This window comes from Mercenaria mercenaria, chromosome 6, assembly GCF_021730395.1.
Source record: "Mercenaria mercenaria strain notata chromosome 6, MADL_Memer_1, whole genome shotgun sequence".
NCBI lineage: Eukaryota > Metazoa > Mollusca > Bivalvia > Venerida > Veneridae > Mercenaria > Mercenaria mercenaria.
This window is the reverse complement of record NC_069366.1, coordinates 17,599,685-17,617,883: the sequence shown is the minus strand read 5'-3', so window position 1 is coordinate 17,617,883 and position 18,199 is coordinate 17,599,685. Positions and strand designations below refer to the sequence as shown.

The 18,199-nt window shown below is 34.3% G+C and overlaps 1 protein-coding gene across 4 annotated transcripts in view; it reads left to right on the top strand.

The window, feature by feature from the left end:
* Nucleotides 1–18,199, top strand: part of LOC123549531 (calbindin-32-like) — a 100,711-nt gene that overhangs the window by 45,790 nt on the left and 36,722 nt on the right. For all 4 annotated transcript variants that reach the window (XM_045337694.2, XM_045337693.2, XM_045337691.2 and 1 more), the window contains exon 2: nucleotides 1,642–1,727. In XM_045337694.2, coding sequence (XP_045193629.2) covers nucleotides 1,642–1,727 — 86 coding nt within the window. The remainder of the gene's footprint in view (nucleotides 1–1,641; nucleotides 1,728–18,199) is intronic.

The window sequence follows — 18,199 nt, the reverse complement described above, 5'->3', positions numbered from 1 at the left end:
TTATATGAAAACTGAACAGCACACAAAACATATTTATTGTGCCACTGAAGAAATGTCATTTTATTGACATATGCTTAAGAACACTTTTGTTTCATACGATACTATAGTCTTAGAACTGTGAAACATGCCGGTGCTAGGAAGTGTTGCATTTTCCATTAATGCTTACGAACAGACTCAATCAAACCGAGCCTGTAATTTTCACTGTTTGCCTTGTTCTCGGTGATTCCGAGGAATGTACTTTTAAGATTTTATTTATGTTTTTACAATAACGTCCGAGTCCAAGATTTTTTTCGTTGATTTAATCAATTATTCTATGAATCTAAAATATGCATATTTTGACCAATAGGGGAAACAACTATTGTGAAGAAATTTATGAAGTGGACGTGATTCCGCCATAAATTGTGAATTGATCTTTTCACAGTTGATGATAAAAGGATAACATATTTACCTCTCCAATACGTGTTTAGCTTAGTGTCCTATACTGTACCGTACTCTGTCTAGGTCGGCTCGGTTTGATATGTGCTTTTCTTGGTGCGATAAGTTCCGCCATGGGCAGTTCCATTTACGGCGCGAAAAATTCCGTCGTGGGTGGTTTGATTTACAGGGTGCGTTTCAGTGTGCGATAACATCTGTCGTGTGGTGCTGGAAGTCTTTTGTGGGCGGCTTGATTTACGATGTGTGTTCTGGGTTCGATAAATTTTATCGTGTGCAGCTCGACTTACGGTATATGTGGGTTTGGGTGTGATTGATGTGCTCAGTGCCTCCATGGATTCTTTGTTACTTTTTATTGATCAAAATTTAGTTATTATTTGTTCTCTAAAAGAAGAAAAAAAACAACATTACACGTCAAATTATCTCCTTGGATTTTAAAATTTAATCTAATTCTGTAGTTTCCAGGTGGTGTTTTAAAGATGAGTGTAGTTTTTGCTTTTAACTATCAACGGAAAGGTTGCATGCTGGTTTTAATATTCAAATATTTGTCTTCCATTTGATTATTAAAACTGCTGCGAAGAGGGTTTCTACTTTGAGACATTTTGTTTGATCAAGAAGGAAAAAACTATTAAAATCAAAGCAAATTAAAGATTGATCAAAGAAACAAAAATTGCCTTATCCACAAGTGCTAATGAAAATTGAAACTTTTTTTGTTACTAGTATCTCTCAAAGCTAAAATCCATGATAACATGTTTAAACGGTATGATTGCAGTTTTAAAACAATATTCATTACAAGCAAGCAAGTCAAGGCCTAAAGGAAATGGAGACAGTTAGAGAAGATAAATTAATTTAAAATATGAAGATCAAAATGATGTTTTGATACAGATAATACCTCTTCTGAGTCTATGATAGTAGGAAACTACTCAAATTACATCGTAAACATTTACTGTGAATAATAAAAAGTAAGCATAAAATGATTAATCAGTATTGCAAATACTGAAATAACAACAAAACTAACAAAGTACTAATAAATTGTCGAAAAACACACGTACACACTCATATCCTAATTTGCACTGACACAATCAAAATGAACACTCTTTACTATGTTTGAAGGACCTTAAACATGTCAAACATTTATAATACCCCTTAATAAAAATCTACACAAACTTGGAAGTGCATTTTGTTTTCACTGCTGTTGTTTACTTTCAGGTAATGGTTACATAGAGGACAGTGAGCTTGATGGCTTCCTGAAGGAGTTGGTGACAAGTGTGATCACATCAGATGTCGGACCAGATGTAAGATTATCTGTTTGAATAAAGATATATAAAAATGTAAATGTACTGGAAGAATTAGAAAATATAAGCTATAAGATCATCTGGAAGCATTTAATGCATCCAAGCAAAACAAAAGTAGGATCCTTTTACCGGGATCATTTCATGAGGTTGCACAGTATGCAATAACCGTCGTGCACCGTAGCACCGGCTTAAGTGTAACCTTGTTATCCCGATATTGAAAAGGACGGAAAATTGTACAAGAGCTTCATATTCATTATTTTTATTAATTTTTAGTCCTGTTGAATGATGGAGTAAACTTTTTGTTCCTGCAATAGATGTCTGTTTCTTCAGGTGTTAGGTGGATTGAGTTCCAAAGATATCTGGTCTGTTAACAAATGTCTAAACTTCTATTAAAGACTGGTGTCAGAATTATTCATCTAATTCTTGAGTTAAGAGTCGCACTGACACAATTTAGCTTATATGGTGACTTTTCCAGCTTTTGTGGCCTCTTCAAGCATTGTTTCAGGCTCGGGCGGGCACCTGGATGTAACCAGAGACCTTCCGGAAGTATGATAGATGACCTCAAATAATGAATTATACACCCCAAAAAAGGTTTTGAACTAACACAAGTGGGGAAAAATTGATACAAAGTCGATAAAATACAGTGGGTGTCACTTAGTCATAGGTTATATGTAATGATCCACATGCACATGCCGCGGTTTGTTTTATAATTTCTACGCCGACTCCTGGTTATACCTGTCATTCAAGCTAACAGAACCTAGGACTGAGGCATAAAATCTTGTCTCATCGGTATGGACTTCTGGACATACTGCAGCAAACTGCAGATCAGTGCTGATAAAATGGTGTTGTTCTACTCAAAGCATAACTCAGAAATATTTCTGATGTATCGGTAATGGCGATAACATCAACAAAATGTAACAAACTCAAATATGGAAACTGCACGGCAGGTCAACTCAGGCGCTGTGCAGGATATGCACAGATACACAGATAAGATACCTTACACGTGATGCCATCGAAGCTCTTGCTAATTGCCTGGTTAACTAGGAACTAAATTATTGTATCGTTTTCCTAATACCATATCGGATAAACTGCAATATGTCCATACTACAGCATCTCGCATTATCACTAGAACGTACACGATTCTGACCGACAAATATAAAGGCTCTATTCGCGAAAGTGTTTGGATATTGGGACCCAGTAAAGGTTTAAAGGCCGGTAACAAGCCTAATATAAAAAGATATAAGTGACAATAGTTAGGGAAAACAGATCAAAATAGCATATTTACAGATACCTCAAACTAGTCATTCTGAAATATCTTTAAAGATAGTTTGAAAGCTAACTTGTGGTCTGTTAGTTGTCGTTTAAGGTTGACATCAGTAATCTTTTTCATAAAACTATGATGAAACACTTGAAATACTCCTGTCCATCAATACATAGATAGGTGCTGGATTGAATGACAGTTTGTTTTCGACAGCTTGAAATTCGTCATACTTATTAACTTTTAGTTGGTTATATGGTAGATTAGAAATGTTAAAAACTTTATAATATCTCTTTAAAATGTTAGTAAATTGAAGTGTTGCAACTGCAATCTGGAATCTTTGTTTTCAAAGGAAATTAATCAAGCAATTAATCAGCAATTTATCTTTCATTATAAAAAAAGTTTTTACCTTTCTTTTAGATTAATTTCCTTTAATGGTAAAGTCAGTTTTTGAAAACTAGAGTCACTGAAAATTGTATTTTTGTTTATTTCATTTTGTGAATATCTGAGATAGTTTTGACTTCAAAGCTATACTTTATGCTTATCCAAGGGGAAATTAAAGCTCATAAATACAATCCCAATAGGTTTCTCGTTTAGAAAGCAATTTCCGCTAAATGGGCTGTTCCAATTGCTTATGCATGGCTGTATTAGATTTATACAAGAAATACTTATACGCTGCGATGAATACCAGCTTACAAAGAGAGAAATGAGCCGTGCCATGAGAAAACCAACATAGTGGGTATGCGACCAGCATGGATCCAGACCAGCCTGCGCATCCGCGCAGTCTGGTCAGGATCCATGCTGTTCGCTTTTAAAGCCTATTGGAATTGGAGAAACTGTTAGCGAACAGCATGGATCCTGACCAGACTGCGCGGATGCGCAGGCTGGTCTGGATCCATGCTGGTCGCATACCCACTATGTTGGTTTTCCCATGGCACGGCTCAAATAATGAGAATGTATAGAACTAAGAAATATGTAATGTCGACTCATGTGATCATATATCTGCCATCCCTCTGTAGATGTCTTGCTGACATGGTTTAAAAGCACGGGTTGTATGTGAAAATATTCAAAACTCACTGCTTGACATTTGCTTATTTGATAAGGAATAGTGCATTTTACTTTTACGATATCATGGAACTCATTTTTGTTTCTCCCACTCTTACTTCATGATGACTAACAGGGAACAATTCAAGAGTAATGTTATACGTTATTTGAACTTGTAATCATATCGCCTGATTAAGAAGATACTTTTTAGTATTACTTTATATGAAGGCCCTATAGTTATTCCAACCCATGTATTATATATGTCTTAATATGTAACCGAATTAGAATTTCCATTATTTGGTAAAATAACACAAAACAGGTTTTCTCTTCTGATATATCATATTATCAAACATCGATTGTAATAACATCTTCGGCTAGAACATTGGGTGTTATTACTGTTCTGGGGGCTTTATCTCACTTTGTCCCTCTGGTCAGACCGCACTTTGTCTGTACTAGTAGAGGATGAATTTCGCGCCCTGTGTGGCTGTATTTGCTATATGTAATAAAGCGCCTTTGAACGTGTTTATCATAAAAAGGGTGCTATATAAGTCTGATATATTAAACCTTACCCTGCTAAATATCTAAAATGGACCGGTCCATCATTCAATTTGGGCCATACCAGTTATTATTCAAAGGGGTGTTCACTGAAAAATTACTGACTGAACAGCGAACAGTGCAGACCATGATCAGACTGCACGGATGTGCAGGCTGATCTTGGTCTGCACTGGTCGCAAAGTCAGAATCATCTGCCACCAGCAGGCTAAGGATTATTTAGTATTCGTAGGTTTACAATATGTTATAGCATCCTGGCTATATAGCTGGCTAGTGCTATGTATATACTGTAAAGATGCTATTCATCTTAATAATGCAACACAACTTCGTTTTACATTGCAGTCGCATTTACGACACATTTCCATAAACAACATTTTTGAAACGGCTTAGAATATATAGTAACTAAATATGTTTATGTTCAGGGTATAAAAAAATAACTCTTTGAGGTAAGTATTCACGTTCGGATAAAATAATTCTACAATGTAGAACTTGATTAAGTCTTAATTTTTCAAAACTTCAGAATACTTAAAATTCGGCAAATAAAAAAGGATAGGGGGTCGTGTGCTCGATTTTTTGCTTGACAGAAATGAAATGACCTCACACAAGTTTTCATAATGGGAGTCTATGAGAAAATAACGATTCTGGAAACATTTTCGCGAATAGAATTTTTCTACAATGTAGATTTTAGTGAAACTTTCATAGTTGTCAATAAACATATGGCCTATGATAAGTTAAAATAAAATGTATAGGTCCATCTTCCTGTTTTTGAAATATTTGCCCATGATTAATTAAAGAGATCCACGAATTAATTTCAGTCTGATTTTAAGACATTGTTTTGAATTATTTCACGTGTCAGATGTTTATATATTACATCTTAAACTTTTGATAGTAACCTTACCGTTGTTATAAGTATAAAATGATTTTCCTTTCCATACGCCGACTCCAGGCGTTATTCCGGATAAAAAATTACGGCTTTATTCTGGTTTATCAAGCAGAACTACCTTAAACGCATCTTTATTTTTTTTCCCCATCACAAAATTAATGCAAATGTTTCTGATTTTGCAGTTTTTCGCATACTTTCCCACAGCAGAATAAACAAAAGGGTAAGGAACGTGTAAAATATTTTTGTTTGTTACGTGACGTTTTATCTGTTAAGCCGGTATTGAAGTTACAAGTATTATTTAATCTCTAGCGAAAAAGGTCAGTACAATAATTATAATAAAAGTATATTTTGTCATAGTATGTGAAAGTCGTACTATAATCAAAGAAATTCAGAAACGTGTTATCTACTGATCACAGTCTAATTTATTGTTTACTAATGATTTAATTTTCTGGCGAGAAAGGATTTCTTAACGCTGATATATCAAAGGCAAGTTAACTTACGGGAGGGCAGAAAGAAATAATAATATACATTGTAGACAGAAAAAGTGGTCTTTAATGTGTTGGTGCACAAAGTGTGTATGTTTCTAGCCCACGTCGTATTTACAACATTGTATACATGATAATGTAAGTTGTTTTACAATATGGACACTAGTAGTGTGATTAGATGTGTCTTTTAAGACGATGAAGTTAAAATGGGGGAAACTCCACCGGTCGCCCAAATAATAAAAAAGAAAATGTTGCAGATTCGTTTTGACTGAGCATGTTCACGGACGGGAGTGGAAATGCATGCTACCGTCTACGCCCTGTAATCTCGAGATGAGCAGAATTCAACATGTGCGCATATTACAAGGGCCAAAATGCAATTTAGTTCAGTGTTCATGGAGCCTTCAGTGTTACACTAGAGCGGCATTCCTTGAAAAGCGGGTAATAGTCCCTAAATGAAATAATACACTAGACAATAGATAAAACTAAACAAATTAGAATAAAGAGATGAGATTTAAGCTTATAGAGCCTGTATATCACAGAAAATAACAAAAGATAAAACATATCCAAATGGTGATAAACGATACCCAAAACTATGAAAGCGGGGGTATTGCAACCACCCAAATTGAAGAGATTAACTTGAAACAAGAAATATCTTTAAAAATGATGGTCGGCGAATTGTAATAAGGAAAGAAGTTTATGAATTTTTCATCTAACATTCATCTTTCATCTAAGATTTTTCAAATTGCAGAACTAAACAAGGCACTTTAACAATTTAAATATTTCTCTTTTAATTTTTCGCAAAGGTTTCGTAGGGTTGCAATTTTGTTTCGTTTATCCTTAGACGAATAATTACAGCAGTAGTTTGATGAAGATTCATGAAGCGGTTCATGAGAAGAGGTCATTAAACGTGTTTATATTTTTAGCTAAATTGGTCCCTATCCCCATTTGTAACAAAATAGCAGGAGACCTTACAATATTGTTACACATCGAGTTTGATAAAAACCCATTACATTTTAGTGGTTAATGCGAAGAAAGGCATATCTACTTTTAGCTATAGTGATCCCTAATAGGGCCCAAGTTCCTATATAAATAAATTTGGAAGAGGACCTTATAATGATGCTCCAGACCAAGTATGACAAAGATCCACCAAGCTGTTCATGAGACGCTGTGTAAAGGCAGATATATTTCTAGTTTTAGCTCTAGCAGCCCCCAAAATGGGTCAAATGTCCCAGCTGAACAAAGTTGGCTGCGGGCCTAATAAAGATGCTACAAATCAAGTTTGATTAGAATACATGAGAAAAAAACAATTAAAGGATTTTTTATTTATTATTTTTATTTATTTCTAAAATAGGCCAACTGATCCCGCTTTTAACAAATAGCATATTCGCTATTCATGAATCTTTGGACAATGACGTCACACCTATAAAAAATGAAGGTCAAGCAAAACATACAATTGTAATTATTTCAATATTTCTGTTTCATAAGCAAAGTTTGACCGTAGTCATAACACATAGATAAACTGAATGCAGCGTACTTTTATTTCAGTGTAATGAGATTCAGTCATTATATAGCATATATATAATAAAACAGGTTTCAACTGAGTTCAATATTTGCATACCATACTAAAGAAAAATATTCATATATAATAAATCAGTTAAATAATTTATAACAAATATATCATAGCAAACAAGTACTTATTTTAATATGCAATCTGAATAAGTCACAAAAGCAAGAAACCTTTTCATATACAGACGACAATTGTAACTAGGAAAATCTTTTAAAAAGCACTTCTCTACATAAAAGACTCTTATCACACCCTTATTCATGTGATACGCAGACCGTATTCAGCTCTTTCTTTAATTTAATATATGTTGGTATTTGAACAGGTTTTTATCATATTTATTAAACTTACTTATCATTTTGAGATATATCAATATTCTTGCTAACTATACTGAGCCAAAGTTAGCTTTAAAACTATGAACAGCGTCGTTTAGGATAAACGATTTATCTACATTTCACTCAGCGTAGCACAATCAACAGAGTGAAAGAAATTGACACTCTCGTCCAATCAGGCAGAGTGTTGCATAAATCTTCCATTTTGATAAATTATCTATAATGCGTTATCAAGTAGTTTGATTTGCAAACTGAAGTCACGTGGCATAGGTAACGAAAACGAATTTAGACGGCGTCGCCGAAAAAAAACTAAACAGTAATATTAAATACATGCCGTGTTAAACGATCTGAAATTATCGAAAGATAACAGCCACCCTGGGCAGTGAATCATTCTTTCGTACTAGAAATGTTACGCATTTATCTCTTTTCTATTAACTCCTTTGTAATACGGTAAGTATCGTAACTTTAAGGCAATAAAAAACACGTTTTTCTTATCAGAACCGTTATAAGTTATAACAGTCTTCTTTTAGTTACACTTTTACTGAGCATGCGTGACTTATGTCTGTAAAAACTGTCCTGTCAATTATTTGCAGTTTTATCGTACATTCATTTTCGATTTAGAGCTCGTTGAAAACAAATAATACCGTACGATACATCAGTTTGTTCCATGACTTTTATAGAGTGTGAACTATTTTGAAATGCTCTGAATGAAATATATTTTATTGAAATCAAAAAGAACAGAATTGCTTTAAATGATGTTTAGATTATACTCCCCAGTTAATTAGAGGAAAGGCGAACAATGCAGATAACTAAATGATTGTTTACTTTCTTTGTATCAGGGTTTTCCGTTTTAGGGACCAAATGTTAGTTAGAGCGACACTCCGTACATCCGATATGACATGAGAAAATCGTTACTTTGTTTTTGTTGGTATGATTTGCTTGCCTTATACCGGTATATGCTGGTTTATGTTAGACATTTATGTGACTATTCGTGTCTTTTTACTTTTGGTTTGAGGACTCAAATCTAGAAAGTTTCAACTTTTGGAAAAAAGAAGATTTTAGGCCAGATTGTACTACACAAACATCTTAGTAAAAATATATAGCTGTTGTCTTACTCAGTACGACCTTATTTACACCCCTTGTAATAAAGAGACTTGGTAGAAAAAGAACCACAAGTCTGTACTGTATTGTTGAATAATGATATTTAATGTACTTTTTAGCTCACCTGAGCAATGCTCAGGTGCGTTTTTGTGATCGCTCGATGTCCGGCGTCCGTCGTCTGTCTGTCGTCTGTCTGTCTGTCAACATTTAGTTTGTGTATGCGATAGAGGCTGTAATTTTCAACTGATCTTCATGAAATTTTGTCAGATGAAACCTAGGCCAAGTTCGAAGATGGGTCATCTGGTTTCAAAAACAGGTCACTAGGTCAAATCAAACAAAAACCTTGTGTATGCGTTAGAGGCTGTATTTTTCAATTGATCTTCATGAATTTTGGATAGAATGATTGCCTTGATGAAATCTAGGCCAAGTTTGAAAATGGGTCATCTGGGGTCGAAAACTAGGTCAAATCATAGAAAAAACTTGTGTATGCGATATAGGCTGTATTTTTCAACTGATCTTCATGAAATTTTGTCAGAATGATAAAATCTAGGCCAAGTTTGAAAATATGTCATCTGGGGTCAAAAACTATGTCACTAGGTCAAAACAAATAAAAACCTTGAGTATGCGATAGAAGCTGTATTTTTCAATTGATCTTCATGAATTTCAGTCAGAATGATTGCCTTGATAAAATCTAGGTCAAGTTTGAATATGGGTCATCTTGGGTCAAAAACTAGGTCACTAGGTCATATCAAAGAAAAAGCTTGTGTATGCAACAGAGACTGCATTTTACACCAAATCTTCATGAAATTTGATCAGAATGTTTGCCTGGGTGAAATCTAGGTTAAGTTTGAATGAGAGTCAACTGGTATCATAAACTAGGTCATCCGGTCAAATTAAAGAAAAACCTTGTGTACGCAATAGGGGCTGCATTTTACACTGGATATTAATAAAATTTTGTCAGAATGATAGCCTTGATAAAACCTAGGACAAGGTTGAATACGGATCATCTGAAATAAAAAACTAGGTCACTAGGTCAAATCAAAGAAAAACCCTGTGTATGCGATAGAGGCTGTATTTTTCAATTGATCTTTATGAAATTTGGTCAAAATGATTGCCTTGATTAAAATCTAGGTCAAGTTTGAATGTGGGTTATCTGGGGTCAAAAACTAGGTCACTAGGTCAAAACAAATAAAAACCTTGAGTATGCGATAGAAGCTGTATTTTTCAATTGATCTTCATGAATTTCAGTCAGAATGATTGCCTTGATGAAATCTAGGGCAAGTTTGAATATGGGTCATTTTGGGTCAAAAACTATGCCACTAGGTCAAATCAAAGAAAAAGCTTGTGTATGCAATAAAGACTGCATTTTACACCGAATCTTCATGAAATTGATCAGAATGTTTGCCTGGGTGAAATCTAGGTCAAGTTTGAATGTGAGTCATCTGGTTTCATAAACTAGGTCACCCGGTCAAATTAAAGAAAAACCTTGTGTACGCAATAGGGGCTGCATTTTACACTGAATATTCATAAAATTTGGTCAAAAAATTAGCCTTGATGAAATCTAGGTAAAGATCGAATACGGGTCATCTGGGATCAAAACTAGGTCAATAGGTCAAATCAAAGAAAAACCTTGTGTATGCGATAGAGGCTGTATTTTTCAATTGATATTTATGAAATTTGGTCAAAATGATTGCCTTGATGAAATATAGGTCAGTTTTGAATGTGGGTCATCTGGGTTCAAAAACTAGGTCAATAGGTCAAAACAATTAAAAACGTTGGGTATGCGATAGAAGCTGTATTTTTCAATTGATCTTCATGAAATTTGGTGGGAATGCTTGCCTTGATGAAATCTAGGTGAAATTCGAATATGGGCCATCTGGGGTCAAAAGCTAGGTCACTAGGTCAAATAAAAGAAAACCCTTGTGTATGCGATAGAGGCTGTATTTTTCAATTGATCTTCATAAAATTATATCAGGATGATTGCCTTGATGAAATCTAGGTCGAGTTTGAATATGGGTCATCTGAGGTCAAAAACTAGGTCACTAGGTCAAATAAAATAAAACCTTGTGTATGCGATAGAGACTGTATTTTTCAATTGGTCTTCATGAAATTTGGTGAGAATGATAGCCTTGATGTAATCTAGGTCGAGTTTGAATATGGGTCATCTGGGGTCAAAAAGAAGGTCACTAGGTCAAATAAAAGAACACATTGTGTATGCGATATAGATTGTATTTTTTAATTGATCTTCATGAAATTTGGTCAGAATGATTGCCTTGATAAAATCTAGGTCAACTACGAATATGGGTCTTCTCAGGTCAAAAACGAGGTCATTAGGTCATATCTAAGAAAATACTTGTTTAAACCCAAGAGACCACATTTTTGGTTCAATCTTAATGAAAATTGCCGGAATATTTATTTTCATGAAATCACTAGGTCAGACATGTTTACACAGTTATGGTGTGTTTCTCAGGTGAGCGATCTAGGGCCATCTTGGTCCTCTTGTTATTGCTAGTTCAAGATAGCATTTAATGGCAGACATATAACACGATATATGGCCTTAAAAGTGTTTTCTAAGCAGCAAAATATGCTCCGACTGGAAATGTTATGTAACTGCGACATTTTACAATCTTGACTTTATTAACTGTAAAAGTATTAACATAAGCATTTTTATGATTTGTTCACATCTCCTGTTTTTTTAACATCATCTGACAGGAATGTGTGCTTTTACAACGTCCAAATACTTTATAATACACCTCCTGTTACTTTCAAACAATGTCGGCATGTTTAGTAAGGAGTGCGGTTACCTAATATTAACATGCTCAGCATCCAAATTGTTCCAAAGAGGTACCAAACAGTGTTTATTTATTTGCTTTGTTTTTCTTTGATTGACTGTTTTTCGGTTGTTTTATTTTTTTACTTTTTCTCTATACGTATTTTTTTTAACATATCAATTCTGTAAAAACCCATAAATACACCACTGTAAGGTTTTGTTTCTAATATGCTGTCTTCTTTCAAAGTGTAATTGATCGCCTTGATAATGCAATGTTACAGTGGGTTTTGAAAAAAGTTGAAAAGTTTAGGAATGTTGGTATCTTAGTGCAAAAACCTTCTATCAAATATTTCGTTTCTTTCTCATGTATGCCAGCTCCTCAGTATGGCACTCCAGTGTCAACCATCAGACAGAAATGGTAACAATTTCCACAAATTTCTTCTTTTCAGTTGATCTTTTTCTATGGTCAATTAGATTCACTTGGACTTTGGAATAAACTGTACCAGTCAACCATACAGGGAGTTGTTGAAGACATTTGTCAGAAAACATAAAAGGCATAATTAGATATGATATTCTAGTATATTTTTTTTGAATTGGTACTGTGGCTTTTGCGTCGTAATACTGAACAGCATTATTTCATGTTTCAGTCTCTATGGAGACAATGATTCTAAAACCACAATTGCTGAGGACAAAGAACAGTCTCAAGCAATGCTTTGCTAAAATAAATGAGATATTATTACGTAAATTAAAATAACATAGATCATTAAAATGTGGGACTTATCAGTTTGATTTATATTACATTTTAATAATTGAGCCGCGCCATGAGAAAACCAACATAGTGGCTTTGCGCATCCGCGCAGTCAGGCCAGGATCCATGCTGTTCGCTTTCAAAGCCTATTGCAATATGAGAAACCGTTAGCGAACAGCATGGATCCTGACCAGACTGCGCGGATGCGCACGCTGGTCTGGATCCATGCTTGTCGCAAAGCCACTATGTTGGTTTTCTCATGGCGCGGTTCATATCTTTTTAACGTCGCAAGTATGATTTAAGTGGCATATAGGTCATAACAACACCGTGCGCTTATCACAATCATTGAAAAGTATTCCTTTTGTAAATGTTTCCCCTAGCCTTAGTGTAAAGTTTTATTACCGCTCTACTATTGTGCATTACTGAGCATTTACCTTCTTTTGATTTTGATGATGGGTTTATCAACTAGCCTACTATATCTGGTTTAGCTCAAGTAAGTGACTCGGTAAAATTGCAATTCGTTGTATGACTATGTGTGTGCGTGTCCGTCCGTCTGATCTCCAAACTGAAAGTCTTAGAATAAATGTTTTCTTCATTGAGACGGTCTGGTAGGACAAAGGCCCAGTATCAAAGAACAATATTTCATTTGAGTCATAGGTTATGTCAAATATTATCCGGACTAAAACTGAGGCCAAAAAGGCATTTCCTTCTTTTTTCACGCTATATAATGCAATCATACATACACATATGTAAATATAAATGTATAAAATATGCAGTGACTTATAAAAAGAGAGAACTATGTTTATTGTGAAAATATTGACAGTTATACCTATACTCGGGTAATTAATTGTATTCCGATTGTATTTAGACAGAGTAATTTATTAATTAAAAGTATTATATCAAGAAATTTACGTTACTGTTATTTCTAAAAAGACAAAAAAAAACTCATTTCGTATCCTTGACCACGTCAGATAGGTCAGTATGCTTGATGCTGAAGTGAATATACCGGTAAAATGAAAAACAGTTTCATGTTAGAAGACACAAAAAGCAATTATTAATATACACTATGGTTAATTTGAACCGTATAAAGAGGATTATGTTTGCTTTTGCTAGGGGCGAACGATAAGCATTCCAGAATGCTTGCACTTCATGGATGCAGTTGTATTAGACATATGTTTTTGCAATTGCTAGAGACTCCATTATCACGATTCATCTTTACAGAACAAATTCAGACGTTTACAGTTGGAGTTTTAATAATTAAAGATTAAGAAGTCAGCAAACAAAAATTGGCCTGCAAGTAGCCATACTTCTGAAGTCGATAACGTCTACGGTCCTGGTCTATCAATGCTTTCGTCAACCATGCTACAGACTATACAAAGCTGAAAACTTTTCAGATTGGTATGTGATCAGAAGCAATGGACATGCATTTTGTCTTCGATTCATTATTTTAACGTATGGAATAATTTAAATCCCTTTACATTCCTCGTCTTATTGTATCTGTTTCCATTACCCATACTACCAGTAAATAACCATTGATAGAAGTTTTACGTCATGCAGTGTTTCTACATCCTCTCGAATCAAATGTATGACTTAACTTGTTTTTTGTTTGTTTTTTTTTTTGTCCATATTCTTATTGTTTCCCTTTGTCCATTTCGATAGAATCTTTGTCGTTGTTTATAGTGATTACGTTCTCTTGCTTTCTGTCGGAGGTCCTCATGTTTCATCTTATGCTGTAATTGCAGTTCCTTGTGTAACTTGCTTCGTTTCTGGTCGTGAAATGACACCATTTTTAAGGAACAGCAAATAAAATCATGTCGCAGAAAGAAATAGTATTTGATCAGGCTAATTAAGAAATATCAAAGTACCATTTCATGTCATTAAGTCTTATAAGTTTCGGAATTTCTCGGATGGAGTTTCATTATAATTGCATATAATCAAACGATAAATCTACCATTATTTCATTGATTGCTTTGTTTTCGCCTAATGCCCTGTGGTAGAAGCGAATTATCTGCGGTAAAAACTACCAATTACAACCGAGATAATCACTGTAAAGCTCCTTGTTTAATTTCATTATTGCGAACATTGTTGACAACGTAAATGATGTATTTCACTAGAGAGACAAAATTGGTCATATTTTCTTGTGTTTTATTCTGCCCAGTGAATTTTTAATTGTCAGTCAGTCAATAATGTGTGAATGTCTGAAAACGAGTTTATTTAGACTTTTTGCAAAATATAGTTTTATCTTACTTATTGACAAAATGTCTTGCCATATGGAAACGTTGCTGTCCTTACGAAGACTTATAAGGCGATTTACGGTAATGTAATATGCAGTCATCATGCCAGGTGTTAAAGCAGTATATACGTTTTCAACTTAATCAAGGTCAAATAGAATGCTTTGACACTGTTTTACTTAATGTCTACGTTTAAAAAAGTAAAACATATTTGAAACCAAATATCTTAAATACAAAAGAGTATACGTGTACGCTTTGGTCAGTATATTTCTAGTTGTGAAAAATTTCATCGAAGTGTTGTTTTTTTTATTTCTATAAATGTAGGGACTTGCTACAGGTAAATACACTAGCAAAACATATTGCTTGCTAGTAACTAAGCTAAATTCTTATTTCATTGATAATGTGGTATGGAATAAAATGTGTAGAGTCTCTGTGAACATTACTTACACTAGATGCAGTATAATGTAATATCGTGACTTATTTCATTACATGTTTTCTGAAAGTATATTGAGCGTTGTTATGATACCCAGTTAAAGTCTTGTTAAATCATACTGCTTAAAAAACTGTTTTCAGTTTGCTTTTGGATCATGTTGAGTGTCATAGTTATTGAAATTGTATTTTAATGCATTGTCTGTGCATGAAATCTAATCATATGAAGTACTGAAAGGAATTTATCAAAACTGCACATAAATGTTAAGTTGCAGTGTCTGAGAACCACAACTTCACCTACTCTCAGTTTTTAGAATATCTTACATTCTCTTGTTATCATTACGCAAGAACTGTTCACACAATGATAGAGGACATTAATCGATAGTTCATTGATAAAAAGCCAGTATCAACATATCCATATCCTTTGATTATCGTTAATAATATATTTGTTGAGTTTAATTTTCAACCCTGTTAAAAGAAATTAAGACAAAGTGCAATGTACAGAAACCAAACCATTACTCTTTCATCTGCATTCACAAAATTATTCGCCTTCCTTGTGTTCCCTTGTTTTCAGTTTTGCAGTAAGAGTAAGTGGAATGTTTGATAACTGCGTCGTTTTGTTTCAGTAACCTTACAAAAAACTTCCTGTTCTGGTCATCTTCTTATCAGTCGGCGGATTATAGCCACGTTCAATGATGCTGTTGTGTAAATATCGCTTATATACTTGTGTATCATGGATGTTAATGTTGATAAATATGTATGATAATAGTTGACGGCTATTCCAAACTTCGTCCAATTTCGACAAAGTGAAATTATTTCCCAAACGGCCAGGATTGTCTCGCCAGTTAATTGCTCAGGTTGTTAATCATTTACATACTTTTAGGGCAACCGCCTATAATATGAATTGATTTTGTAATGAGGGTGGGGTGAATCAAGACTAAATGTATCATGCCAATATCCATACTAAACAATTTAATATAACTGAAGTGGCAACAACCAGCAGCGAAACAAAACCATTTCTTAGGCCAGTTTACTTCTACCCTTTAAGTGGTTTGGTGGTTTGGAAGCTTAATACATATACATAATTAATGCAGATCAGGAATTTCAAAACTAGTTAAACCACTCAATATTCATAATTAGCTAATATGCCACTTGAATATTCTATGCTCAAAGCTATTTCATTTGTTTCTTTGTATAAACTACAGCCATTAGACCGGAGTACAGAGACTGTGTGCGGCCCTGTTCATACGATGAAGACTTATATTGCTTTTGCGATATATGATATTTAAAGGAAAACATAAGCCAGACGCATCCTGGCATTGAGAATTCTTATGTTTATTCAAATGGTTCTGCTTGTTTAAACAATTGTGCCGTCAGGGCTAACAATATTACAGTACTGAAAAATTGGAAAACTTCTTGTCCAGAGCCACTAGAAACAGGGCCTAGACATTTAGTTTTAAGCATCGTCTACTGGTCCTCTATAAAATTTGTTCAAATCATGTAATGCTCAGAATTTAGTTATTAAGTATGTTACACTGTATAGTTCATAAAATCATTTTCCTTTCCAAATCATACCCTTTTGGGTCAAACTTGGCAACGGCATTGAGGTCATTTATTTTATCTAGACATGTATCAAAATATTGTAAAAACATCAAACACCGTAGAGACAATTTTAAATAAGCTCATGCATTTGTTGGAAGTGGGGCAGAGGTCAAGTTCAATGTTGCTGTTACTAAAAGTGTAGGAACAGTTTCTGGTTATGTTCCTCATATTCGGCCGTAATATATCGAAATATTTGCTTTCTGTAATGATAAGATAAATATGAATATATGTTGCATAGTATTAAACATTTGAATGCGTAATATTATGCACGTTTTCCTTTCATAAATCGTATGTTAAAATTATCCGTTGGACAACGCATTCTAATTTGAGTCAAGTGAGCGATCTAGAGCCATCATGGTCCGCTCTTTGTTGTCTAGAGCCATCATGGTCCGCTCTTTGTTGTTCCATGTTCCTGTGAAATACACTTATCTTGCCTAGTTTTACACAATGATTTATGTGAGGAGAAAAATAAGAAAAGAAGTTTTTGGGAGAAGAAGGAGGTATTAAGTGTTGCTTCTTTGCTCAGTTCATGTACACCATAAAGGCACAATTATCATGATTTGAATAGCTCACTCGTCTACTTGTACGTTTATTCCAATTTGATAAAAATACGACAACATTAGCCTTTATTATCAAGTTAATGATGAAATATGGCATGAGACATACATCAGTCCTTCTTATAGATTTTATCATGTACATGTACTTTTTGTGGTTGCAATGTCATATTGTCTCTCTCCCATAACAATTTCCTCTTTGCAAGAGGTGTCAATAAATCGTGTTCTTTTTTAGGCAGTGCTTGCTCTGGGGAAATCAGATAAAGCTAAGAGTGTAGTTATCTCTAGCTTTTCATCTAACAGTGGCTATTTTTGTTAGGTCACGACTGTTCCACAAAACACCAAAGGACAGTGAAAAGTAGGATCTTAATGTCATAGCATACCCTATCCATCACATATGATGTACAGTCAAACCGGTATTAAGGAGCAAGTCAATGGAGTAACACAGTATAGCTGCATAAGGCAGGTGGCTGCATAAGACAATCCAAAAATATAACAGTGTAGGAGGTAAACTGACTGTCAGCTTAAAACAAATGGTAACAACTGGTCCCTAAGGCAAGTTCAGCTACATGTATATACTTGAAGAACTAAACATTTAAAATGAATGCTAAATGGTGAACAGTTTTATTGCATATCATGTTTCCTGAATAATCTGAAATCGGTAGAAGATATTTAGCAGTGCAGTTTTGAATTTCATTAAAATATGCGATAGTACCTTATCGTGATATTGGTGTCAGAGGTGTAAATGCTTGTCCTAGAAATAAATATTATGAGGTGAGGCAAATTTCTCAGCCATCCCTCTCTTTTATTATATTTGAATCTCCATATCATAGTAGGCTGTGCTCCTTGAAAATAGCACGATAATCCATGTTGGCTTCCGATTGATTTTGAACAATACAATGATAAACTATTTTGAGCGATT